The following is a 27773-nucleotide window of genomic DNA, read 5'->3' as shown; positions in this document are numbered from 1 at the left end:
ATGTTTGATGAAATGAATCGAAAAGCTCTGCTCCAAACTACCTTTCATTGCCTGTATCAGCCCGGCCTTGGTTTTTCAATAACACTCTCTACGCATGAACGCCCTTAGAAATTCTAGAACAATAAGCCTGCCAAAGTTAAATATGCTGTTTTCGTCGAAACGCAAACAGTGAAAAGTTGACAAACATACAAACAGAGATACGTTATTTGGTCTGTTAAGCACCGGTACGTGGGTTGATACAAACTTTGTTCCACAGAGGTACAGGATCCATATTTTTCATGTCTGACTATTGACTACTAAGTTTTATTCTTTACAATGAAAGACGGTCACAGAAGTGATGCAAAATTAACCAATCGCGTTGTTCTAAACAGCTTATTTTGGAAGCCAAGCGTGGATAAATGACAGCTTTCTGAAAAGAACATTTTGGAACTTTAAATCAACGCCCCTCATTTCCACTTGTTCAATGCTTTCGCATAGCTTTCAAGTTCATTCAAATACTTCAGCCAGTTGCGTGGGATTAACTTAGCTCCCGACTTCACTAAACACAAGGTTACTGGCAAAATGTCATCTTTATTTAGCGAAGAAACTAAAAGAAGATTGGAGTCGAATTTGGTAAGTGCTTTAGGCGAGAATGAAACTTGACTGATTATAGATGGAGTATTTTCCGCGTCAAGAAGACGACTTCATTAGGGTTCTGAGATGTATGGAAGAATGTTCAAAAGGGTGGAATAGAATATTATGGCTACGTCACGTTCTATTTACAAATTTACAAGTTCATTTTTACCTTGTAATCGATTTACACGACTAAATCTTTAGATGTTAACAGTCCTCATCTGGCTTGCAATTATTAAATAGCCAGGGTGCCATTTTCATTTGCATCTTAAAGTATGACCAGTTGCAAGAAAATGTGTGTAAACGCCGGCTTTAGTTGTGTGTGATGACTGAATTGGGAAGAACCTTTCGCAACTCTTTTGAGCTGAGAATACGGTTTGTTTCAACAGATAAATCAGCTCGCTATGCCGCCTGTCAACCTAGAGTCTGATCTGCCACATCAAAACCGCACACGATTATTTAGCTCTGGGGAATTGTTCTCAGTTCTTTACGGTAAAACACGACTACAGCAAGCCAGCAAGGAAGTTCTTAGTAATCAAGGAACAACTCAGCTCGTGGAGGCAGCGGGACTCAACACAGGTAAGCCGTGTATCAACTTATCACTCTCTTGACCAAAAAGCTTGTTCAATCACGCGCGACTGCGTGGAGGTCGTGTCAACGCGTGACACGCGCGTCATACTGCGCGCAACTGACCTGGGCATGTTCGTATATTGCGATTGATCGCTACTTATCCAAATTTGTGACAATGCACTCTTCTAGAATTCACCGATTAGTTAATGCAGTTATCATATGAACGCGTGGGCCACATCTATCGAACTAAGAGCTAAGTGCCCTTGAGAATGAACCAAGTTCCTTGCACTGAAATCATTTTGTCGGCATTTGATTCAGTACAAACTAAAGCCCTGGTCAAACGATGAAGATTGTTGATGATTGTTGGAACGCGCGCTCTCGTTTGACCACCAACTATCACGCGCAATGATCGACAATCACGCAGTTTGAGCGTGTTCAAATTCTTCATGATTGTTGATGATAGTTTTCCTCGTTTGACCACCCGCATGATTGTTGATGATAGTTTGATAGTTTAGTGAGCTCACCAAAAAGATAATTAAGAAACAGCATAGAGTGACAAAAGCAAAATAAAGCTCAATCTCGAAACAGCTGACCGAAAAACTATCATCAACAATCATGCGGGTGGTCAAACGAGGAAAACTATCATCAACAATCATGAAGAATTTGAACACGCTCAAACTGCGTGATTGTCGATCATTGCGCGTGATAGTTGGTGGTCAAACGACAGCGCGCGTTTCAACAATCATCATCGTTTGACCATGGCTTAAGACTCGTCAAAAGATGCACATTGAGGCATAAGAATTTTATAGCTCGTTTTGGCTTAGTAGACTTAAACGCCTTAAGCTTTTTTGAAGGTAATTTCCGCTGCTTAAATTCAAATAGCACTCAGACGAAACAGGGCGGAGAAGGATGAAGGTGTTGCTTAATTCTACATGCCTATTAAAATAACAACTGGTTGTTAAAATAACCGCAAAACACCCCCGTTCGACGAGAGCTGATACGATAGCATAAGAAATGAAACTGACATCCGGTTGTTTACGGAATAACAATGAAACATCACTCAGACGTAGAACTTTTGATCGATGATTGGCTGCATGATTATTGAATCACTAATCATTACAGACTACATTTGAAGCATATCATTGAATTGAAATTCATGGAATTACGTGTGGTCATTCAGATGAGTTACTGTTTTTTTTTTTCCTCTCTTTATTTTTCTCTTTTTTTTTTTGAAACTGAAACAACTTACCCAACTGGACGTTTGCCATGTGTGTATTCTTTAGGTATCATTTAGTTTGCTTTATCATAGTTTTACACAATGGTACACCTCTAAATTAAAATATAGGATCCTAAGTCACTAGAGATGTGGTAATCTAAATTAATGGAGTGGATGACTTGTCTTTGTGCAGACATTTTGCGACATTCAACTAATTAACTGACTGGAAGGAAGTTTTGATTGAAAAGCTTTATTTAGCTGCCGGTAGTGAGGCTCTTTATTCTGCATTCGTAATGATATTATTCGAAAAACAAAGCAATTGAATTATTTACAAAGCATGAAAGACACCCATCAAGAGGGGGTGTACTCTTGAAGTTTTGGGTGGAGGTCTAAAAACCCAAAAGTCGAGCTTTTGATTCTGTACGGATCAACCTGCCAAGTGTACCAATTTTTCATACCTATTTGCAGCCTACTCTTGACTACCACAGTCACGCAATTTGAAGATCTGAAAAGTTTGCTCAATTGTAAGGTAGCTGAGTAACTTTCCCAGACTTCTCATGATTACTGTTTTGGATGCAGTTTCAGAAAATAACTTAACAGACTGACTACTAGGGATTCCCTCGAGAACCTCAAAGGAATGCCATTAAAGGTCTTTCAAATTAAAATGAATGTAATTCAGAGATCTTTAAAATTATCCGTGAAGGCGAACAAAGACATCTCACGGGGTGTGAAAATTTAATTTTAACTTTTTTAATTATACACGAGTAGTCACCTAAACTAGATTGTTGTGCATGTAAACTAATTTGGTTTAAAATTCTGTAGTTTCAAATGCCTTTGCTGAATCACTGTCAGGAGATAAATCAATGCTGGCTTTCCGAAACATTTCTTTGAGTGCGCACGCAAGCATACCATCCTTGTTCCATAGCGTGTATTCTGGTAAACAGGATCGGCACATGGGCACTAAACCTTAATTTTTTTTCAGTTCCGGGCAAACAATAGTGGCTGGCAGCCCCCGCAGTATGCTCTTCAACAGACATCTGATTTTTTTTCCGATTTTGTTTGCGTAGTAACAGCGGCACAGCTTGGGATACGACATACAAAATTACAAAGGATAAAATGTATTGATTGTTTTAAAGGCTGGTGGTTAGAAATCACTCCAACTCAAAGATTTCACGAAAAAAAATGTCAAAACGTTTCAAATTTTCGCTAGTGTTCGGTTTGCAGGAATTGATTTCCAGACTTTGAAATCAGGACTAAAACCAGCATAAGAGAAAAACAGAAGGGTGATTTTCCACTGGCTGAGTGAAACGAAAAAAGTGGAAAATGTTTTTCTCACACACTGCTGGGGGCCTGGGGATGGGTTTAGGTCATGTGACATGTAAGGGCGGGCAGTTGTTTTTTGTTGACCGCCATTGCTGACCTTCCCACCCACCCACCCTAGAGTTTTTTCAGTTGTTCAATTCACTCCTAAACGAGCTAAGATTTTGTTTGATTTTTAGCGAGTTCATGCTTTAACCTTCCATGTATACTTGTATATTTTGTCAAGCTGTTATTGTCATTGTGTGAATAAAGGTCAGGCTTGCGGTGGTCAGCTTGACATTGCTCCCAGCGGTGTGTGAGAAGAATTACTTTCCTCAGTCTTGTGTTAAACTTTCTGTTCTCAACAGAAATGTTTTCTCCATAAATTAAGATGATCAAGCAAAGTTTCCTCGATATTTCTGATAACATGATCAACGTTTTCCTGTCCTTGAATACTGTTAAATAATTCATATTACACTGTACTAAGGTCTTTTACAGCACAGTATGAAACAATAAATACACCTAGTAGAAAGCTACAATTAAAAAAACGAACGAACCTTCTGAGTGCAGGACCACATAATGCACAAATAAACTGTTCCGCATACTTTTTGCTGGCGATCGTTTGTTCAAGAGAAGCACGTAACAGGCCCCTCTTAAGGTGTAAAGAAACTATACTGAGTTGTAAGGCTGACAGTAAGGCAAAGGATAATTTAAATAACGCCAACATTTCAACTACAACCAGTCTTCTTCAGAAGAACACTAGATGTACTGGTTAGAATATTTGCCTCATTTTCCTATGCCTTGGCGTTAGCCTTTCAATAAGTTTGATTTCTATTCAAAACAGAAATTATACCAAGAGTCTACCTAAAAAAAGCCAATCCATTTAGTTTCAGCTTGCGAGTTTTGTCATAGGATGCCTCAAGGAAGATGTTCTATGCACAGGCAACCCACTAAGACGCAGAGCAACAAAGAGATTTCTTACGCTATGAAGTCATTGCCTCCAGCATGTAAGCTGTGCCCCTCGAGCGCGGCAGGGGAAGGGTATGGTGTTTACACCAATCAAGACATCCCCAAAGGAACATGGATTGGTCCATATGAAGGCAGACGAATTCGCCCTTGTGACGTCACACCCAACATGGATACGTCACACATGTGGGAGGTGAGATACAAAGTTTACTGTTTTAAAACAGCAAGTATCGTGTGATATGACTTGGTAGCTTGCCCTGGGTGAGGCCAATCAGGTACAAATACGTTTTCCCTGCCTAGTACCAGCTGAAAGTCCTAAAACGATCGCTTCGCGGATAACTCGTTTACGCGTGATTAGTACGATTTTGTGTTACCATTTCCATTATCTGAAAATAGTCTAATTTTCCCTCGTCTTAAGAATACCTTCTTAACAATTCAACAGATCTATGAAGGCACAGCTTTGTCTCATTACATCGACGGAAGCGATGAAAACACGGCCAGCTGGATGCGTTTTATTCGCTGCGCAAGGCACAAAGACGAGCAGAACCTCTTTGCATTTCAGTACAATGGAGACATTTACTACCGAGCATTTAAAGACATTCCTTATAGCACCGAGCTGCTGGTGTGGTATGATGAAAATTATCCAATGTATATGGGTATTCCTTTGGGAAATCAAGTCGACGCCGTTTACACATCCAGCACATCTACAACTACTCAGAGTAAGTAATTTAGCATTTGGTGGCAGCATTAGTCAGTCAGCCAGTCAGCACGCCAGTCGGTCAGTCGGTCAGTCGGTCGGTTGGTCAATCACTACAGTCAGTCAGTCAGTCAGTCAGTCAGTCAGTCAGTCAGTAAGCCAGTAAGTCGGTCAGTCGGTCAGTCCGTCAGTCGGTCAGTCGGTCAGTCGGTCGGTTGGTCAATCAGTCAGTCAGTCAGTCAGTCAGTCAGTCAGAAAATCAGTCAGTCAGTCCGTCAATCAGACAATCAGCCAGTCGGTCATTCAGACAATCAGTCAGTCAGCAAATCCACCAGCCGGTTAGTCAGTCAGTCAGTCATTTTGTCAACCAGCAATTAGACTGTCAATCAGCCATTTAGTCAATCGTTCAGTCATGAATCAGTCAGACTGTGAAGCAAACAATCAGCCAGCAGTCAGCTAATCTGTCGGACTATCTTTAAGTCAGTCTAGCCATTAATACTTCAGTAAATCAGTCAGTCGGGAAGGCAGTCAATCAGCCATCCAGTCAGTCAGTTACTCAGTCTGTCAGACAGTCAGCTAGGCTGTCAGTCTGACAGTCAGTCACTCAGTTGGTCAGTCGCTCAGGCTGCTAATCAGTTGGTCAGACAGGCATGCTGTCACGTTTAACTACTGAAGTAACACAGTATAGTCTTTGCATGTGTGGCGAAATAGATGGTTGTTTAGTGTTTAATTAGTATGTCAAGTTTACTTTCAGCCAATTTATTAGCAAACTGAGCTTAATTCAGTTGGCTAGTCAGTTAATCCATCAGGTCCTCAGTTAGTAAGCTAGTTAGTTAGTCTGTTAGTTAGAGAGTCAGTTGGTCAGTCAGCTTTTAGGGCATAAGTCAATCAGCTAATTATGAATAATAAATCAAAATGCAATTAATCTATTGTCATAATAAGTCAACGTCGGCCAGTTAAAAGATTTTACTAAGCCAGTCTGCCGCCATTATGTCTTTATCCCAATAAAACAGGTTTCCCATCTCTCACCTTTACACTAACCTATTTGCTTAAATCTACAGCCATGCATGAGAGAAATCAAGGCGACACAGCTCAGATACAACAGTCCAGCAGACCCATTAATGTTGTCCCATCCCCAGCTAAAACGCAAGACGCAGCTCGGTTTACCAACACAACCTCCAGCGCCCAATTGCCACAGAACAGAAGTCCCGTTAGAACTTACCCAGGTAGGTAAATATAACTACTTAATTAACGATTCTTAAAGTAGTAAGGTGGCACTAACTAGAAGAAGATAACTTTATCAAGTGATAAAATCACCATCTAGCGGAAAACGTGCATTATAAATCTGTGCCAGAGTACAAATTGTCCGTTCTTGACGATCGGAACCGGCATCTCAGATTAATTACAACATAAAGATATCTATCGGGCGTAAGGTTCCAAGATGTTGAACAGTGGTGAAGAAGATAGTCAGTACCGACACTGTGGGTTATCAAGTAAAGTAAGGAAGAGGTGTTAACACAGCAAACATTCTGTTTCAGACTCAAGAAACACATTAACCACCTCCAAAAGCCTCCCACCACTGATACCAACTTATCCAGTACAACAAAAACAAGCATCTGTTGACAGCGCTCTCACTGAACAGCGGTTATCAACAGTCAGCGATTTGGAGAGCAGCACCAGTAACCTTGGCAACGGAAAGGTACCCAGTCCCACAAGTCCAGTGAGCGAGTTGACTTCCTGGCAGTGCCAGCAATGTCACAAAACTTTCACCCAGCGGGTAGCTTTACAAATACACGTTTGTCCTTCTCTGCCGACCAAGCCTTTTCAGTGCGGACAGTGCAGCAGCACATTTAACAATTCTTCGGAACTGCGCGCGCATGTAATATCTCATACTACTGAGCGACCTTTTAAGTGTGGCTTCTGCTCGCGCACATTTGTTGGTGCGACAACGCTGAACAATCATGTTCGAACTCATATGGGACAGAAACCTTTCTCCTGTGAGAAGTGTGGCAAAACATTTTCACAAGCCATACACCTCGCAAAACACGCCAAGGAATCATGCGAGTGTGCTAGTAGTCCAAGTAGTTCAGATAGGGTAGCACCACAACCATTAACAACATAAGACAGAAGTGCTGTAGCCACAAGCTAGGTTCGCTACGCATCATGGGTTAAAAAAGGTTTGTTTAAATGTGAGCAAACTAGATTTGCGTCGTGTATAATACATTTGGGCCGAATGTACATTTTATTCTTGAATTTCTTTTGAAATGTATAATAATTTTAACGCTTGTGTTTCACAGAAGAGAGTATGATACAAAACGATGTAAATAATGCACCAGGTTGGTGATGCTTTTGAAAAGTGACAAACAACAATTCAACGCGATTTTGAACCAAACCCAGTCAGGTTATCGGATAAAAAAATATTGAAGTGATAAGGAAAATTAATTTTCTTTAACTTAAAGCTAAGAACAGCTAAACAGTTTGTGTAAATTGCAAATAAAGAAAAGAAAAAAACCTTTAAACCAAATACAGTTTACCATATACTTATTTCGAGTCGATACCAAGGATTGATATTCAAAAGACTTCATCTGATTTGTGGCACATTATTAAGGACGGTGCCTACTTTTGTTACTGTGCATACGTTCTGCGCATCTGAAGATACTCGGGTTTCCTATGGGTGGTGCCTACCAATACAGGGATATTTTTGCCCGGTTTAAAACTATTCGGGGAAAGCAGAACTTCGCAAGTGCTTTTGGTGTCCAAAACGAAAATTTGGGGTAACCATGCATTTTTTTAGAGATAATAAAACTTTAATTTGGAAAAAATAAACGCAATACATTGCTTTGCATTTTACTGTTTTTTAGAATAATTGTGGCTTAATTTTCTCTAAAAAAAAAATGCTTGGTTTTCCCCTAATTTTTTTTTTTGGATTTCCATATCCCTTACTAAGATTGGCTTTTCCCGTAAAGTCATAAACCGCGCAAAAATACTTCGGTATTAGTAGGCACCGTCCTTAACGTTTCGGTCCTGAAGTGTAACCATTCCAATGAAGTGCTGGGTTTCTGCTCTGGAAGCCGTTCTATTCTTGGCCGAAATTCACAAACTATTATTATGTTTACCCGCCAAATTTGATCAATAACTTATACAGTTCGCGTCACTTAATCTCCCCGGCTCTTTAATGGCTGCCAAAGGGCCCTTCACCCTCTGTTGAGTTTAATTATGTAAGATTGCATATCATTATTGAGTTCATGAAAGAACTTTTTGTCTTTTACGAGTTGGCATGATTACTTGCTTCTAGAGGGTCGATTTATCACTGTTCAGCGTTGCACAGCCCGGCGATTAGATTTCGATAATGGCTTGAAATATCATTTGAAGTCACAGAAGAATGAACATCACGAAAACAAACCGATAATCCCTGATAAATACCGATCAGAATAACAAGTAACAAATTTCAATTTCTGACTGGCAGGCTCATAGAAGACTGATTTCGCAGTTTGTAAAGTTCTTGGAGGTCCTTAGTATCTGCATAGAACAGTGTAGTTCAATTATTTTTATTAAGGCCCCGACATCTCTTATTTTATTTCTCTCTTTTGTTTAAAGTCTGCCTTCTTTTGTTATCTACCGCTGGAGCTAATATTCGAATCTGTCACGGGTTGATGCGTTCTTTAAGGGAAACTAATTTAAAAGCCATTGTAAACCACGGGCGGAAAGCTATTGTATTTTAAAGTCACCAGATATCAGATAAGAAATTGTTTTCATGCAAGATCATTCAAGTGTTTGCACACACAAGGTGGGGCTTGTTTCCCGCCAAAACCCAACATAATGATAATTTAACCTGTCCATCATCTTCGGATGAAAGCTGCATGATTCGGTTGATAGCTGCATGATATTGGGTATTTTTGAATTTGACCAAAAAAAACAATGCAATGAAAGCGAAGTGAACCGACTGATTTTGGGTCAACTCTTAAAACATAAAAGTCGGGCCAAACCTTTTTCTCTATTTTTATTATACTTCGAAGCGAAGCCTTTCCTTTAACGAAATCTGGGCAATCCTTAAGCGGACTTAAGCCTAAATTATACGTTGTATTTTCGTCGTATTGAATACATTTCTGACTACAGTTCACTGCACACGCTTGCGCACGAGCATAAATACAAGAAGAATGTTCCTATTATTCGCGGAAGCACGAGGCCAAAAACGCATGTGCAGTGCTGCTGAGTTCTTGTCCTTATACCATTGTCCAACCCAGAGCTCCTTGCGCCGCAAGGCTTAACTAACGGTGGGAAGACGCCTTTTCGACTTGGTCAGTCAAGCCACAAGACTCTGGGGTTGAAAACAGCTAACGCTTAACGGTTCACACTTTTTAAAATAAGTATATGCACTCCTGAATCGACCTGAAATAAGTCAAGTCTTAACACAAGCATATTAAAAGAAAAAGGGAAAAAAAACGATTTTTCTTGTTCTTGTTTCTTACCTTACGCGGGTTCATTCAAAAGTTTTCTTTATTTCAGCTTGAGGTTATCGCACACCGTGTGTGAATTGAATAACGTTTTCAGACAAGCCAAAACCCGCGCCGAGCCCCACAGAAGATAATTATGTTAATAGATGAATTACTAATTAGTTTCTTGTCTTAAATCTCACAAAACTCTCACTATAATCTGTTACATGAAGCGTAATTTATGATACAATCTTTTATTTTGCAGTAGTCATAAATTATGCAGAGCCCCTGATACCAGCCAGGTGCTGAAAGGGCGACCCTGCATAAATAAGACCAAATAAAGCTGACTTTACTTGAAGCACAACCGAGTATGAGGCATATGTTGGAATATATTCACGTCATACGGTTTCTACGCCGGCAGTTTCTCTCAACCTTTACTTCAATATCGCCTCAAGGCGAATATTAACCAATAATTATTTTGCTAGAAAATGGCGCCAACTCTCTCGACCGTTCAACATACATTACCAACTGACAAAGTCCCTCCCAAATATATTGTTTAAATCACTATTATTCAAAAAATTACAAAGACCTTTTCACTCAAGGACCTTTAATTTATCATGAAAAAGGCGCCAAAATATCAACCGTCTCTTTAAATATTTAAATCAAACTTTAACAGAACTGATCGATAACGCGCGATATTCACTACCCGGATTCTCAAGCCCGCAATATAAAGATCGCTTTAAACCTGAGAGCTCTACTAATAACTCAAACAAAAACCAAAAACGAAGTCACGAAAATGGACGTGCTGGAATGCGAGGTAAGAGAAACTCGTAATGTACTAAATACGACCGAACCGGGATGACCGTTTGTAGCCTACAATATGTTATAATTAATGCATTCAAAAATCTGTATCTATTTTGACGTGTTTACTTTGTTCAGTAAGAAATTCTTGAAACGTATCGCATTCACGACTCAGGGTTTCAACATGGCATTTCAACAAGAAACGCTGTACAAGACTTGAAAAGATCATAAACCAAGAACTTATAAAACATTTACAGTGTATATACACGAGCAGTGTTAGTCACACATCACTGCCTTATGTTTATATACAGTACATATTCCAATCCGCTGAGTTCGTTGTCCTTTTATTTTATCACGTATATAGTTTATCATTATCAACAACAACAAAACATGATATCATGGCGCAAAATTACTGATCAGGGAAACTCTACATTAAACTGATCTGCGCAAAGTGGTAAGGTGTAGAGAAGATCAATGAAGACTTTATTGTTGGATTAATATAATGTTGATACATTCTTAATTTTCCAAATGAAAATTAATGCACGCAATAGAACAAAATACTCTAGAAAAGAGTTTCAAACGAGGCTCTAAAACTATAAATGTACAATTATTAAACATAAATTAATTTTAGACGGATAATTTTTAATTTTGAGTCAGAGGTAAAGAGGGGTTTAATAATCAAACGAGTTCGTTTATTGAGGCATTAAAAAACTGGTTGTTGAAGTCGACAATTGTCACTGACACAACATGAGTTCAAGAAAGGAAAGGAACCCTGAGAGACTGATATTACATGTTCTCTCTCCATACAGCAGACAAAACGTCCTGCAAAACGATACAGTGATTACGACTGGAGAAATGGCTTTCAACCTGTCAGAAAGAAAACTCGGCACCAGGAAAACGTCACTGGTCCCAGTCCCCCTCCATGTGCTATGGCCAGGGACCACTTCACAATCAAAGATTTACAGAGGTGTCTCTTCAGTCAAAGTGATGTCCGGCTCATCAATTTCAAGCAACCAGCGGTAACACAACAAAGTAAATGTTTCTGTGAGTATGCAGGGACAATTTGTCTTAGAATAAAAGAGCTAAGAGAGATATAATGTAGTTTCGACAGCTTTTTAAACATATTAATGTTCAGTGCTTCTGCACGTCACAGTCGGTTAATACTTTCGGTCGCCCAGGAAGCAAGTCTTCAAGTAGTCGATAATAATTGCGTTCGACGTAGGAAGAACGCTTCCTAATACGGATTTGAGTCGAGATTTTATGGGACTTGTCGTGGATGGGTCGATGGATCTTGGGACGCACATCTGGCATCCCCCGCGGATTTTTTGGAAGGGGCGGATGACATCCAAAGAGAGAGAGAGAGCCTGGGAGCGAGATTGGCCTGGTGACATCGAACGTACTCTCAAATCTACGATTATTACTAGTAATAAATAATAATGATATTTAGTCAGGATGCTTTCGTTACTGACCGTGATTTCAGACAGGTCCGGAAAAAAGTCATTAAAGCTTTACTTAACAAGGAGTTTTATCCATTACTAGGTAAATGAATATTATTGCATTTCTCGCTAATTTGGAAGTCTAAAGGATACTTTTGTAAAACGGACATTGGGAATGCAACTTGCAATACATATATGCACTAATCATCGAGATCATCGAATTATTATTCTTTTGTATTCCAGGGTGCGATGCAAGTTCAGAAGTTTCAAACTTTCAGTGTCCCCGTCACAAGCGCAAAGCATTCGCATCTCAACAAAACTCACAGCTTCCACTGGCTTTAAGGTCACTTCCGCCGGAAGTTGGCTTATGTACGTCAAGCATTCCCGGGGCAGGGTGCGGTATTTGTGCCAAGCGAAAGATTCCTGTTGGCGCATGGATTGGTCCGTATGAAGGAAAATTTGTGAAGTCTGAAGAGCTGTCTTCGTCCATGGATACATCCTACATGTGGGAGGTATGTTCACGGAACCATTGCCGTAAAATCAATTTTCAACTGAGTGTCATGAAACCCACACCAAAGTCATCACCTTGACAGTCACAACTGAGCCTTTTAGGGCTCAGACCTTGTGGCAATGCGCCCTTTCACTCAACTCAAAAGGTTCTGACTCAAGCAACAAACATTTATTTATTCATACTTTTTAAAAGAAATTATTTTTAGGTCTCCCAGTGTTAATCATTTGGGAGTATTAATCCAAGATTCAAGAGAATAACACCGTGACCTAATCAGAACTCAAGACAAAAACAGTGGGTCACTATTGGTTCTGCCCTCACCTTTAATTGGTCAAAAAAGTAGCGCGGGCTTTTTCGACCAATCACACAGCGTACTAAATCAAACCAAGGCGAACAAGGATTACTTCCGATACTCTACTGAAAACCTTCCTTTATAGAATAAGGGAGCTAACTGCGCAGACCAGTACCTTTGCACCAGCTTAAGTCGACTCTCAGTGATTCGACGTTGACAGACAAATAGAGCAGCCAGTATCTTCATGCATCGTTTAGTGACTACGTATTATAGCACTCATTTGTGCCCATCTCATGCACTTTTCCAGATCTTCGAAGACGGTAAATTGTCAGGATATATTGACGGAAGTGACTTAAATGTCACAAGCTGGATGCGTTTTATTCGCTGTGCTCGCCACAAACAGGAACAAAACATGTTTGCTTTCCAGTACTTGGGGAAACTGTTTTATCGCACTTTCAAGAACATCCTTCCTGGAGAAGAAATGCTGGTCTGGTACGATGAAAAATATCCACAATACCTTGGAATCCCAACGGCCATATTTGACATGGGAGTTGTAATACCACGTGGTAAGTGTTCGGCCGATAGCTTTGTCCAGCCTCTCCACCTCCGAATCAGGCCCTTTGCCACTTGGACGGTAGTTGACCGTCAGTCGTGCATTGAATCTCATTTTGCACAGTAAAAAAATCAACACCGCTGCAGAAATCTTGTAAACAATGAAAAGAGGATAAACATGGTCGATCCGTTCACTGACCCGGTAGTATAATTTACCAGTTAGGACTCTTCCATAACCGCGCACAAACTACCTTTCTATCTGTCTACATTACCTATCTTTGTGGTTCTTACTGCAGCTCGTAAGGATGCCTATATCCAAACTAAGGCGTTTATTGATACCAGTTAATTCAAAAAGAGGTAATACTTTTAACGAATTGTCACTTGTTGTTTTTCGTTAGGTGTGGGTTCGCAGCCCGATCAAGTCATTGTTATTTCTCCTCACGAGGAAAAGATCGAGAATGATCGTCAACCGCTAACCACAAGTGCTGTGGACTCTTTTTTTCCCAGTCCTCCTCCCTCTCCTCTTTCCACTCCCGGCAGTCCTTTCGCGTTTGCCAAAATGTCAGTTGACGGAAGGAATTCTCATCTACACCCGTCTCGTAAAGAGGAACTTGGTTTGAAACATGCGTCGAATTCTGTTGCGAGAAACCAGGATACTCCACTGAAGCAGAATCACAGGAATTCACCAAAAGACACACAGAAAACAAACGATAGATCGACTCCCGCCTTAGATGACCAGAGCGCACTCGTAATGAATCCCGGTTCATGGGTTCAAAGTTCAAATTCGCTCCACACAAACATCCATGCTCAGGCCCCACAGCCATTGCATCAGCACAATCAATTTGACACCCTGGAAATAAAGAAGCCATTTGTTTGCGGATATTGTTCAAGTTCTTTCAGCCAATCGGTGACTTTGAACAACCACATTCGATTGCAGCATGACAAAGGAAGGCAGCTATTTGAGTGCGAAACTTCTGGCTGATGTTTTTCCAGAAATAAATGTCAAGCAGTAATCACAAAATCCCTGACAATAATGTGGATTGCTTAGAAAGAGAGGATAAAACAAAAGAATATAATATTGGAACAATTACTAATCGATGACAACTGAGGTGCATGAACGTTGGAAGAGATTGAACAATTTCTGAGGCAGAATTTAGGCATACGAGCCGAGTAAATAATGCGTATGCGCCAGTCTCTCTAGCGTTCATAGGTAAATAATAAAAGTAGGGGTTAACTGTATTTAGTATAGCCCGCCGTACAAAGTTTGCATTGAGTTGAAATTTGACATATCAGAATACAATGAAAAACAAATCAATTGTACAGTTGTAAATACAAAAAACAATAAATCAAGTATGTATAGAACTGGTAGTTGAGTGATGCATATTGACACGAGAGCTTAAATATCCGACAAAGAAAGAACATGTCTCAGTATATAAAACGTTTATCTACACTTGCAGAAGGCATTTTTAAAAGAATACTCTCAGAAGCCTTGTCGGTGTTAGCATTTCCTGAGGTGTCTACGCGGAGATGACTATGATTATACAAAGAGAAGGATGAACGTCTACCCATGATGCATTGTGATTGAAAGTAACTCAGAACTCTTGTAAGACCCACAAAGAAAGCAATATTGTGATGAAACTACATCTGCGTTTGTCTTTGCTGCATTGAGCGTCATCATTTGTGTACATGCTACCCCGTCAGCCTGGGCATTTATTCATTGGCTTCGCCAAGGTCAATACAGTACAAAAAAAAAACAAAAAACACGAAGTACATGTACACACGGACTTGAAGGATAGAAGCATAGTCAGGGTAGTGGAAGAAACGATCAAAATTACAGAACACTTACTTTGATCAGGTTATTGCCATCTGCAAGCCAACATGCCAAAAACAAATCATCCATTCATATTTCTTGAAGACACCTCCCGAATAAAGAATCCTCAAATATGATTAGTATGTACTTAGTTACGGCCATGCAATCAAAGCTACTTCTTGTTGTTGGTACAATTGGCGACTGATTGCTCGCCCCATCTTTAGAAACTTTTAGTTTGTTTGATTGAGTTCCTAATGTGTCCTAATAGTAAACATCGTGATTTCCCCATTTCAATCATTTTGTCGTCTACTAATTAAAAACAATCAAGCCTGACTCTTTTATTTGGTGTTAATCTAGTTTTGAATTTTATCGGTTATTGGCATTGATCACTGCCAAATAGGGGCAAACCTACTGAGAAGTGCAAATCATAAGCCGACCTATGGGTGACCAGAAATGTGAACTGACATATTTTGAAAAGAAATGGCGAAATTAGTCATTCTTATCAAATTTATTCAATTCGTCGTCATTACGCAGTGGTTGGTATATATAAAAGATGTTTCCTACCTTCAGTGAAGCCATGCAGGCAAACTTGGCAAATCTACGGTCCTAAAAAATACGTAAGGGAAAGCAGCAAAAATCTTTGAGCTGTACATGGCTGAGTTTTGAACCAATATCATCTTTTGATGTGGTCGATGTGAGTGAAGTCTCCCAAGCTAAAACACAACACCCGATTTAATCATGTTGAGTTCAAAATTACGTCACAATTGAACTTAAACGACATTTGTCAATCAGAAGCGCCTGTCAGTGGCTTTTCACCTTATTATGCATACATGAACAGCCATTCTCCGTTAAATGAGAACAACTCACTCAACAGTATCATCACTGTTAAAGAGACTTCTCCAGGCGGTTAGGATTTAAGCGTTGTAGCGTTACGTAAGTGAGTTAAGTGAGTTAAAAGCTCTGAAATTCCGTGAGCTTATCTGCGAGCCACAAACTGCACATTGTTAATTTATACTGGAACGGACAACTCCACAAATCTGTAGAACGGAAAACAGGCCGTAAGAACCAAGTAAGTTGGGTCGAAACTTGTTGACTGATTAGAATGCAAATATGCATGGTGATTCCGAGAACAGCTAACCATGATTTCTTATCAGCGAAACGAGCGCTTCTAGCGTAATGTTGGTTCAGGATTTCCCGGGCAGGGTGAGAGCTCTGGTCTGTAATATTGTAGGCATTAGGTTTAATTGAAGGGCTCAGTTTGTTCGTGATACGTGAGTGGACAGGACACTCCAAAAGGTTGTTTATTTCTGCTTTTCAAGACAAGACACAACAAAACACATCCATTTCTACGTGTTAGAGCAGAATGTAGGCGCATAAGAGATAAAAATGATGGTATTTAAACTGGTCAATTATTCTTATCAAAATCAAAGTAATTCCTGTTTATTCAGTTGAAAACAACAATTTCAATCCATTATTATTGCCATTTCAAACAGTCGGACGATCCTTTGACAAGGTTGATTGAGATTCAAAACTATGGAACTTCTCACGAAAAATTTGCATTTCTTTATCTTGCGTTTCGCTTGGCTTACTTCGTCAAGGCAAAGTTCACCTCATCCTTTCACGAAATGCTTAGCCACTACACAAAGAAGCATTCAAACAAGGATAGTTAATGGTTTGTATTAATAAAAACTTCACCAATTTGGCATGGTTCGATAGCAGCCTCTACAAAGGTTGCACCTGGAGTTACTAAACTCCTGCGCCTCCTGCTTCTATGCATGTACAACAATGAAGCGACACAATGCACTAAAAGCTCAATGTTTTCCTCCTTACGTTTTCGCAAACTGATCACAGCAAATACCAAAATTGAAATCAGGGAAGTAAGAATCATCAGCATTCATGCTATACAGATCAATACACATATCATTATGACCATAGTTGGGAATGTCAGGGCATGTTTTTAATAAACAGACCTCTAATTTGACTGACTTACGTCATAACTTTGACTTCGTCAAAGTCTGCGTAAGAATTCCTTCAGACCGGCCCCAAAGGCGCTAAAATTAATCCCTGTTCAGTGTGATTTGCTGTATTTTCGACTGGCCCTCCAGGGAAGTTGTCTCAAGTAAATGTCATTGTAATCTTTGGCCAAATAGTACATGAGTTTGTTCATTTTGTATTTTATATCACACATTTAATAAGGGTGTAATTATGCTCGGCAAGCAGCGTGGTAATTTAGAATGATACTGCTTCGTCTGACAGCAATCCAATGTCTAGGACTGTTACGCCTTTTGACGTTCTTCTTCATTACATGTATGGAGAAGTTTGGCAGACAGTAATGTGGTTTATTTTTATTGTCATTTTTAGATGAGTAACGCTGGATTTCCAAGAGTAAAAACCGCGTATACAGGCCGCAAAGATTCAAACGTTACGCAAGAAAGATCGTACCCGACGCCGCACACAGCGCAGCCAGTCCTCTTTACACCAAACGATCTTCAACGATGCTTGTACAGAAGAAATGAAGTAAGACTTGTAAACAAAGATGAGTTAAAAACATCTCTTCAACGCGGAGAGGAAGTCAACAGCTACTGTAAGTTCCTAAATTGTTAATATTTTACCTAACTTTGCCGCAAAATGTTGCTGCGTCAAAACCTTGTTAAAAGCCGTATCCTTTGATGTCGGTTTATGAGTACCATTTGATTTGCCAACCAAAACAGTCCTTATAAAGTTTAATTTGTTATAGCTATCATTCGTATGTTATGCAATGCAATGTATCGCGGAATATAATTTATTTCCTTGATGTCCCTTCATCATGGTGTGACTTGTGTAAGAGCCAGGATATGACGTTGGGTGCAAAAAAACCGGCTTTAATTATGGCAACACTGAACAAAAAATGAATTGACCGAACTGTAATGTTGATCAAAGCAGTAGAGTCTAGCAAGAAAAGTGCAAGGATTATCAAAATGCAACTATCATTTGCAATATCACTGTATATGTATTAATTTATCGGCAAATCCTGACTTGTTTTCTTTCAGTCTGTTTAAGCATAATACTCAGTCTCACAAAGAGTTGCTCAGAAATAACACTCGATGTTGTAATCGTTCAGATCTCACTGGGAAATTTGTTTGTTATTCATTAAATTTCTGACACCAACATAATTTCACCGGTTCGCTGACTGAGATAAGCTTTAGATCTATTTGAAACAAATAAAACAGTTAAATAAAAAGAAAATGAAGAAAATCCTGTCTTTGCCTATAAAAATTAAAAAGAAACCTGTGTTGTATAATTTGGTATAGCAGAAATCGAGTCCATTGTTTTTTAAACATTTAGATCACAAATGTGAAAGTCCAGTAATAAAAACTTACACTGAAAATATTTGAGGAAACACTATAACTAATAGCAAGGCTATCAAGCCTAAGCACCAAAACGACTATTTTAAAAGTTCGGGCAATGTTCAGGCTGTTGGAGATGACAGCCTTCGGCATATTCGCTAACAATTTCTTCCCTCTTCTTCCTAGCCTCTTCAGCATCGAGCACTCGAGGTCCTTCGACCACCCCCCCCCCCCCCAACACGTCAATAACGATATTGTATTGTTCCACAGTGTATTCTTGATAGCACTGTTTCAGTTCCCCACGTCATATTTCATCAGCTTCTCTTGATTTTTCTGCTTTTTCTTTGATTTTTCTGGGCAGGTCATTTCTGGCATGGTTACTTTCTTATCCCTGTGACTCACAATTCTTGTGTCAATCCTATTAGCTCTAACTGCATGGTGCTCTGCTTCTATGGGAACATCCCAAAATGCCTCACAATCATCAGGCTGATTACGTGGATTTGTCATCACTGGCGAGTGCCAAGGTGGAACTTGGTCAACCAACCGGTGTTTCATGTAAAACTACAGAGTTTATAACACAAGATCTTTAATGCATTGTTATTCCTGGACAATGAGGTATTTGGTTTATACCAGGGCAGCACAACCCGCCAGGATGTGGGAGACGGCTTTCGGGGGGCCTTACCTCACAGTCTACACATTGCTTAACCTTCCGTGCAGGTCTTAGTTTTCTCACTAGTGTACAGCTTTGCGGGCAGTAGTTGCTCACACAACTCATACATGTCTGCTATAGTGTATGATGGACAGGCATTCCACTCTTAAACCATGCAAAGCAGCTTGTCACCTTCAAGCTTTTATCTTGCCATCTCGTACAGAATAACTTTCCTTGCCATTTCTTACTTTTGGCGGTCTCCCAGAACTGCAATTCTTTGGCTTTCTTCAATTTTACTCCAATTCTTTGTTGAAATTTCGTCTCCGTTAGCAGTGAAGCACTTTCGGATTGGGTGTTCAAGTTATTATGCAATATCTAGTTCCTCCACGTAGCCGTGAATTGTGACCTAAAATCTCCGCGCGTTCCTTTGAATTCTCTTACTACCAGCATCGTCTGGTCTGCGTTTTGGTATAACATGAGCGCCGCCTTGATCTTTGTAAGTTTGTACTCGTGTTCCACAGAGCGCAGTCTCCTTCTCCTTTATCCCTAGGGAGATACAGCAAGGAGGTAAGAATAGAAGGGTGTTTACCTCCGTTCTCTAGGTTTATTTTGCGGGGTTCTCTGTCAACATTTTTCAACTCTCACAAATGGCCAGTGCCGCGTCAACATCAAATAACTCAAGACAGGCAAGACGTACTGGTTTGTCGCCACCACGAGATTAAAGTCCGAAAGTGGGTTTGAGGCCACATGATTAAAACTCTGCGAAGATCCTCCTTCGCCGCACCTGCCAAGGCAAGCTTTTCGTCTTCTAAAAGGTTCTCTTGCACACCCAAAAATTTGTACTGTGTCATCGTGAAAGGCTGTAATGGTCATTTGGTCACCCATCTTCACGCCTGGCTCGTTGCACATTTGAATACCTCTTTTCAAGTGAATCACTGAGTACTTTTTCGGGTTACATTCAAGACCAATATCTTGCATTGCACACTTGGTTGACTGCAGGACTCTGTCCAACTTGCCTTCTGATGCAGCGAAGACTTTCAAGTCGTCGATGTATAGTATTATTATTATTATTATTATTATTATTATTATTATTATTATTATTATTATTATTATTATTATTATTATTATTATTATTATTATTATTAAATTTTATGGTTGAATCATGACTCAGGCTTTCTACATACTCCACATTTTCAGTACTCGTTTCCAATGTCATTCAAGCCCCGGCAAAAGTCGCCGTAAATCCGCACAATAACCGCACAAACAACAAGAAAAACACCCACCTTGGGAGATGAATAGCTTAAAAGTCCGCGAAAAGAGTGCAAATTTGATTCGCATCTGTACTCACTTTTTACAACGACACTGTCAGTAAAGTTGGGTTATTTTTGCAAATTTTGAGCTCCATCAAATGGTTTGCATGCTCGGTACACCTGTGTAAATGATTATCATACACGATCCATAAAAGAATTCAGAAAATACAACTGAACTGCGCGACATATTGAAGTGCTCAAGCGTAAAGAAGGTAATAAAACATTAAATCTGAACACCCTTAACTGCTACACCATATTGATTCAAAGCCACCCTGTCATGCATTTATTTATTTTTGACACGCTTCTTAAAAACGAGTAGACGCAGTTCACAAGGAATATGCAATTATAGCAATGAAACAAAACGAAATTTAGAGCAGCGAAATGAAACGAATGTCAAAAGAGCGAGACGTTATAACGAAAAAAAGCCTCAAGTAAAATATACTCAACTTGAGTAGAACTTGGCCAAGACAATGCTACCTGAGGGTTTGAGGATGGCTGTCTAGACTCACGGCCTGTTTCTCCGCTAGCTCTGAGACAAAACTAAAGTCTTTATTGTTCGGATCAACCTGTATGCTTCAACGAGAGGCATCCTTGGAGGCCCAGCTTTGATTTAATGCTTTAATGATGTGCTCCTAAAATAGTTCGCCCTATAGTAGGAGTTTAAATAAATATAACCATAAATAATTTAATAAATATGTATACAAGTCGGAAACATGAAGAAGATTCGATGTTTGTTGCTGTTAGACTGCGAGCGAGATCTACGTCTTTCAAGGAGGGCGAGTGAAAGGACGCAAGCCGCCCTCATTATACTTGCGGCTCTCGCTTCAGTTCAGTGCTTACCGCTCGAAGATCGACGCAATTTCAGATTCTCGCATCGTCCGCGCCACCGTCTTTGAAAAAAAAAAACTGGTAGTAGTCTTTGTTAATGTGTAAGACTTCATAAAAGTCGCCCTTGTTGAATCGTTACAGTCATGAGGAAAAAATTTAATTCAACTGGTTTACAGTCGCTCTTTTCAGGCTCCAGAATAACGCGCCCCAATAACGCGCATCGCACCGCTGTCAGAATAACTGTTCTTCTAGTTCAACATATGTATTATACGCTAGTTCTGGATTATTCTCCTTTAACAGTTCTTTCCTCCATTACCACCGAGATTCACTTGAAAAAGTACAATCCTTGGCAGACGACGTTCAAAAAGTACATTCAGAATCTTAAGATAAGTAGGTTGTTAGGTCCGAGTCGGTAACACTTTGAAAAGGCTTTTAAACAACCACACCCAAGGGGTAATTTTGCTCGTGACAAATATATATATTTTAAGATATCTCTAAATATCCCCCTTAGTTGCTGTTAACCAAAGTGATTGCAGGGCTGACACTACGGCAAAAGGCAATTTATTTGGGCCAATATTTCAGCTAGTACTGCTAGTCTTTTTCAGGGACAAATCTTATTTACACGTAAAGTGACGTCTGGCACAGGCATTTGTACTACAAGAGATCTGGCAACGAAACATATTCAGAACAGTTTAGTTGTGCGTCGTCTGGCCCCCTGCATTCAAAAGTTTCTTAGTTGATGTGTCGTTTGTTACAATTTTATGCAAATGGCTAATGTAGTGATCTGTGAGACACGTGGAATTTGTGGCATATCATGACTATTCATTTCTTCCCTCTCCCCCAGGGTGTAAAGGATGTTATCAAGAGAAACCAGAAATATGCCAAATACACGGTCCTCACCAAACCCTCAAAATATCAACACCAGTTAACAACAACAACAACAAAACAAATAACAACAACTTACAATGGCCTTACGCAGTGGAGTCTTTTCCAAATGAAGTCGGCCTGTGCAAGTCTGGTCTCCCTGCAGCAGGTTATGGGGTGTGCGCGAAACAGCGTATTCCCATGGGAACCTGGATTGGACCTTATGAAGGCGAAATAGTGAGAGCCGACCAAGTTTGTCTTGGAACAGATGCACCTTACATGTGGGAGGTATATTTTATTCCAACTCAATTTTGAGCAATTAGCAACCGTTGTATCTCTAGAGATGGGTTATGTTTAACGATAAACTAGCTGTTTCCAAACTTAACTGCTACATATGTTTATAGCCACTTTCAGTGTTACATGTGCAGCAGAGAATAGTGACTATCTTTCATCATACCATCTTTTGACATCGACATGCTAGATAAACAGCTGAAAGACCATTTTAACTATAAAGCCAGAACATTTTCCACTTATTGGCAAAAGGAATGACAAATTAACAACAACTACTGACGTAATATGGCTGATAAGTGTTAACCTGTTAACTTTGCACTGCTCGGTTCAGGAAAATTCAAAATATTTGCCCGCTTTTGATTGGCTCTGTTCGATGTTAAACTTCCTATAGAATTCGGCCGTTTTGTTTGCAAGGTGTTAAATTTCAAACTGTTGATTTATCACTCTAAGGTTGATTTCTTGATATTCCCCCACATCAGTCTGACAATAAAAAAAAGTCCAAAGTCGAGTTCAATGCCAATGCTGTAATTAGAGAGTAACCTTAGTGAGGGAATTCAGTTTCCCTCAATTATTATCTAGTCATGTAAGTCCCTCTAACAAAGTATTATTAAACTTAACCTAAACTTAAGTTGTGCTTTCATTTAAGACTTAGGCCTGCTTACATGGTATGTCGAAAGATGGTCCGCTGTGTATGTATTAATGTATCAGTCAATACCAGCTGTGCCCATCCTACCATTTAAATCCCCCTCCCAGGCAATAGTGGGGCATTCCCACACTGTCCATCCCGGGGCATTTGACCATCTCGCTATTTTCACCATACAGCATTGTCGCTTCTTTTAATGACCAATTCATCAGCAAATATGGCAAGTTTCTTCTTGAATATGTGACATAAATATAATATAATATGGACATAAATGAGACACTAGAGCTGCAGAAAAACCTATTTTTTTTTTCAATACTGCGGGAAACAAGACCTTGCTAGGACTAAATTTGGTCTGAATTAGCTTAGATTTTATTGAAAGTAAGACAAGAGACAAAAAAAAATAAAACATTTTGAGCCACTTTCCCGGGACATTTGACCAACTAGTTTGTCCCAGCCGTGGGCTATTTGCCAGTTTATTTCTTTAACAAAATGTAATTCCCGCGGGTCGGCCCAGGGGGGGTGGGGGGGAGGGCACTGTTGGAATTGACTGATGCATAAACGTTGAAAGTGGCTACAAATAAACTTCAATAATCATTATTTATCCGTAGATCGCAGGCTACGTAAAGAACAATAATTCCAAGTTTGGAGTCGAAAACTCAGACCATAAACTGGAAAGCTCTATTTCATTCCATTAAATAATCAAAGACAAACTCTCCAGGTCATGATCACGCGGATCAAAAGGTCAAGTTAATTATAAGTCAGCTCAGGTTAAGTCAGAATTTCTGGAAATAGCGATCCAGCAAATGAGAAGCGCAAATACATAAATGACCGAACTTACCCACTGTTTCGATCCAATGTAAAGGCTATTACAGGCAATTACAGATCCAACGCAATTCACAACGTACGATCAACCGGCGTTCCAAAATGGCGTTTCTCCAGCGAGACTGTCCACAGTCACGTGACCGAGCACATGGCGAAATGACGTAAACAAACTACAGGTTCGCAACATGTGCGCGTGGTAGCACGCCGATAATTTACAAGTATACGCATACTTCTAACTTAGCAAGTTTAATTCAGCCAGAAGATCATTCGTTTTTCAGATATACCATGAAGGAAAGCTTCTTTATTATATCGATGGACGAGATGAAAACAAGTCAAGCTGGATGCGATATATCCGCTGTGCAAGACACGGTGGCGAGCAGAACATGTTTGCGTTCCAGTACTACGGCAATATTTACTACCGAGCATTTAGAGACATCCCCCCCGGAACAGAGCTGCTGGTGTGGTATGACGAAAAATACCCTCAATACATGGGTATCCCACTTGAAATACGTGAAACCTCCCCTGGATCTCCTGTCGGTAAGAAGTGACTTATGGCGCGGAGAGAGAGAGAGGGGGGGGGGGGGGGGGTTTGGTGGGTAGGGGAAACCGTTTCAAACTCCAGTAATTCGTGTATTCTAAGCAGACAAAAGATTATTTTATTCGAAAACTAACACAAATTAGCGTTTGATTGAATATTGAAAACAAACAATTTCACTGGAAAATACTAATCCGTACCGTTAATTTCAATGACACACTTTAGAATTTCATGCATAGACGCAAAAGTCACATTGAGTATACCAGAGAAATAATTAGGTTTTCAGCTCGGAGTATATACCTACAGGTTTTCTGAAATCCAAACCCGATATTTAACACTAATTCAGGGTCACTGATGTGGAAAAATGTTTTAGTATATACCAAACAAGTGTATAGTCAGGCACAATGAGTCAGTTTATTGCTAACAAACTGGCGGAAAAACTCGCGCGCAAATCGGGACAATGGCGGGAGGTGAATTGGAAATACTACCTGAAGTTTGAATATAATAGCAAATCAGAGCGCGTGAAAACCACTATGCTCTGGTTTGGTGTATACTAACAACCGGCAGATGCACGTTACCTTGAAACTGTGCGCTAAACGTAGCTAGGTTCGGAATTTTTTTATTATTCTGTCGTTTGTTCCTATTCTCGGTATTTAATGGATACAATGTCCAAAATAACGTCTAATCTGCTGATTTAAACCTCAGTTCTTCGTGTTAACTACAAGGTGTTAATATTTTATTCAGATTCAAGACAACATTCGGAGATGTTGGGTGTAGTTTCACGAGAAAATCCACAATTGTCCCCCTATGGGTATCGCCCCATGGCCCTGACCGACAATCAACAATCACCGTCCATAAGGCCTTCATTGCCATCACGTGATCCATCACGTGATCCATTGCGTGATGAGTCACATGGTCCAACACGTGTCAAACGTCGCAGAAGCCCAACTATTTCCTCAAGAAGTGGAGGTTCCCGTGCATCTCTAACAGCAGAAGGCTACGATACCGCTCGTCACGTTGCACGGGCATGTGCTGACACAGGCGCGCTATGCAGTGCGCCAATTACAAAAGGGTTTTCTTCAGCAGATGCGAGTTTGGAACAGAAAAATCAAGCTGTGTCTCTTGGAGCAACGAACGTTGTCGCGCGACGCACGAAAGCCAATGGTCATCAGGACACCCCAGGCTCCCTTGGTAACCATGGTGATGACTCCAAGGTTTCGCCTTCAGTGGCAGAAGAAAGCCAGTCCACAGCTGATGATGACGAAAACAGTTCAGATGGTTCTGATGCCAGCTTTTTTAGCTGTGGACAGTGCGGAAAATCATTCGCTCAGCGATCAGTATTGCAGATTCATGTGTGTCCAAACAGGCCTCACAAGCCCTATCACTGTGGCCAGTGCACTCAGTCCTTTGATCATCCGAACGAACTGCGCATGCACGCTGTCATTCACGCTGGTGAGAAACCATTCAAGTGCGGCTATTGCTCTCGATCATTCTCTGGAGCGACAACTCTGCACAATCATGTGCGCACGCACACTGGCGAAAAGCCATTTTTGTGTGAAAGATGTGGAAAGACTTTTACTCAGGCCTCTCAGCTACACAAACACGGGGGAATACCGGGAGACTGTGTTCCATGAAAGCTTGCTTGAATGAAAAAGAAGGAACGAAGTGTCTATCTTTTTGTCTAACAATTGCTGTCAATCACAATACGATACTTTCAGTTTGATTTATTTGATCTACAAGTTTTAAAACTCGTAACTTTTTTTCGAAATATTCAGTGTGTGTGAGCAAATGACCTTGCGTACAGTAAAAACCCGCATATAAGAACCTACAGGCTGAAATTTGGCATTTAAATACCCAAAAATATAAGAACGTGTTCAGCCTGGCAAAGAAATTGGTTCTTATACAAAAACAATCACTCCAATTTTGATGGTCAACATTCTGGATTTTAATTGTGTGACAAAAAGTTATTGTGTATATATGTTTTCTTTGATTTACATTTGTTTGGAGTTTCACTAGAAATATGTTTTCCATAAGGCTATTGTTCAATATAGACGGTTTATAGACGATTTCTGCCAATGGTTACACTACGACAACCTCTGAAAAATAAGAACCTATTAAGAACCTAATCAGCCTGAATTGTAAAAAGCTACCCTAAAATATAAGAACCTGTTCAGCCTGACCTCGAGAATTCTAGGTTCTTATATGCGGGTTTTTACTGTATGTTGTCATGCTCCTTCTGTGAATACCGGCGTATCAAAAAATTACTTAAAACAAAAGGAAAAAATGGTATAAGAGAATACAGAATAAAAACTACAATACCTTGCAAAACGAAAGAGCGCAATGTGCGTCGGCACTTACAGAAAGGCTTGAGGCGTCCGTTTTTGTATATTTGATACCTGATACATGTGATAGTGCTGAAATCAGTTTGAAGACATCACAGATTAGCATAGAACACTCATTTTATTCCACTTTAATACTCAATATTATCCCTTAGGTTTTTTTAGTTCAATTGTAAAGCAAACTAACTCCTGAGCTTCTTGTTTTTATAGTCTGCAGTTAAATCAGCATCTTTTGATCAACACAACAATTGTCCTTGAAGGATTGATCAGCTGTAGTCAAGGCTTCGCAAACCATTAAAAAATATTCAAAAATAATTCGAATTGAGTGTTTTGAAGACCTTTGGGCCATGTTTTTACAGGAAAAAAGGAGCAATTTCATCAATAAGTTTGTCTTAAGAAACATTCCTCTTAACCTTAGGAAAAGACAGGCAAATTATAAAATTTACCTTATGTAAAAAAATAGTTGCAATTTTTTGTGAAGTTATAAAGACCACTCGAAAGACGCTGGGATTTCCACAAAATAGACGACTAAGGTAGGGATGTCTTTACATGATTTTGTAGACTTTCAAACAGGTATGAGATCATCCTGGTTCCGTTCGTTATCATGACATTGGCGCTGGACCAAAAAGTTGTATCCGCGGTATCACCATACTGATACGAATTCACACAGGTAGTTGTACCGGATCGATTTAATCGTTCCGATAGGTACTGAAAACGCGCAACAGAGTCATGTTAACGCAGTACCAGTGACTGATCGTTTTATATTAACTTTAGTTCAGTTAAATGGGGTTGGACGTTTTCATCTCGAATCGGAATGAAAGCTATACTGATATCATGTAAACACACCCTAATCTAAGAGAAAAACGTCTACACCGATCACATGACTGCTACGGATTGGTTCACGTGATAAACATATTCAAAGCACCGGGTGACTCTACGACATCAGCATGGAATTTATTGCCTCGTTCACAAAC

General features: G+C 39.9%; 2 protein-coding genes across 2 annotated transcripts; both read left to right on the top strand.

Moving 5' to 3' along the window:
- The first annotated feature begins 232 nt into the window (after positions 1-232).
- LOC146468166 (putative histone-lysine N-methyltransferase PRDM6) lies at positions 233-8136 on the top strand. The gene is made up of 6 exons (XM_085124879.1): positions 233-612; positions 1002-1191; positions 4585-4856; positions 5106-5382; positions 6422-6586; positions 6899-8136. The coding sequence occupies exons 1-6, from the start codon at positions 562-564 to the stop codon at positions 7480-7482; spliced, it is 1539 nt and encodes a 512-aa protein (XP_084981005.1). The 5' UTR covers positions 233-561; the 3' UTR covers positions 7483-8136.
- Positions 8137-8285: 149 nt separating this feature from the next.
- LOC146468165 (uncharacterized) lies at positions 8286-27269 on the top strand. Its single transcript, XM_085125144.1, has 10 exons — positions 8286-10610; positions 11404-11638; positions 12274-12542; positions 13138-13396; positions 13781-14359; positions 16236-16261; positions 17554-17776; positions 22150-22457; positions 24204-24462; positions 25205-27269. The coding sequence occupies exons 1-10, from the start codon at positions 10590-10592 to the stop codon at positions 26092-26094; spliced, it is 3069 nt and encodes a 1022-aa protein (XP_084981270.1). The 5' UTR covers positions 8286-10589; the 3' UTR covers positions 26095-27269.
- Positions 27270-27773: the final 504 nt, after the last annotated feature.

This window comes from Pavona decussata, unplaced genomic scaffold (genome assembly GCF_977016875.1).
Source record: "Pavona decussata unplaced genomic scaffold, jaPavDecu1.1 SCAFFOLD_133, whole genome shotgun sequence".
NCBI classification, from domain to species: Eukaryota; Metazoa; Cnidaria; class Anthozoa; order Scleractinia; family Agariciidae; genus Pavona; species Pavona decussata.
The sequence above is the reverse complement of the archived record's forward strand: the minus strand, read 5'-3'. Positions and strand labels throughout refer to the sequence as shown.

Bases quoted from the DNA above. Each gene is read 5' to 3' on its own strand.
- LOC146468166 (XM_085124879.1), top strand. From the start codon at position 562: ATGTCATCTTTATTTAGCGAAGAAACTAAAAGAAGATTGGAGTCGAAT. The intron at 4,857-5,105 runs GTGAGATACAAA...ACAATTCAACAG, and splicing joins ATACGTCACACATGTGGGAG to ATCTATGAAGGCACAGCTTT. The intron at 6,587-6,898 runs GTAGGTAAATAT...ATTCTGTTTCAG, and splicing joins TCCCGTTAGAACTTACCCAG to ACTCAAGAAACACATTAACC.
- LOC146468165 (XM_085125144.1), top strand. From the start codon at position 10,590: ATGGACGTGCTGGAATGCGAG. The intron at 12,543-13,137 runs GTATGTTCACGG...GCACTTTTCCAG, and splicing joins ATACATCCTACATGTGGGAG to ATCTTCGAAGACGGTAAATT. The intron at 22,458-24,203 runs GTATATTTTATT...TTCGTTTTTCAG, and splicing joins ATGCACCTTACATGTGGGAG to ATATACCATGAAGGAAAGCT.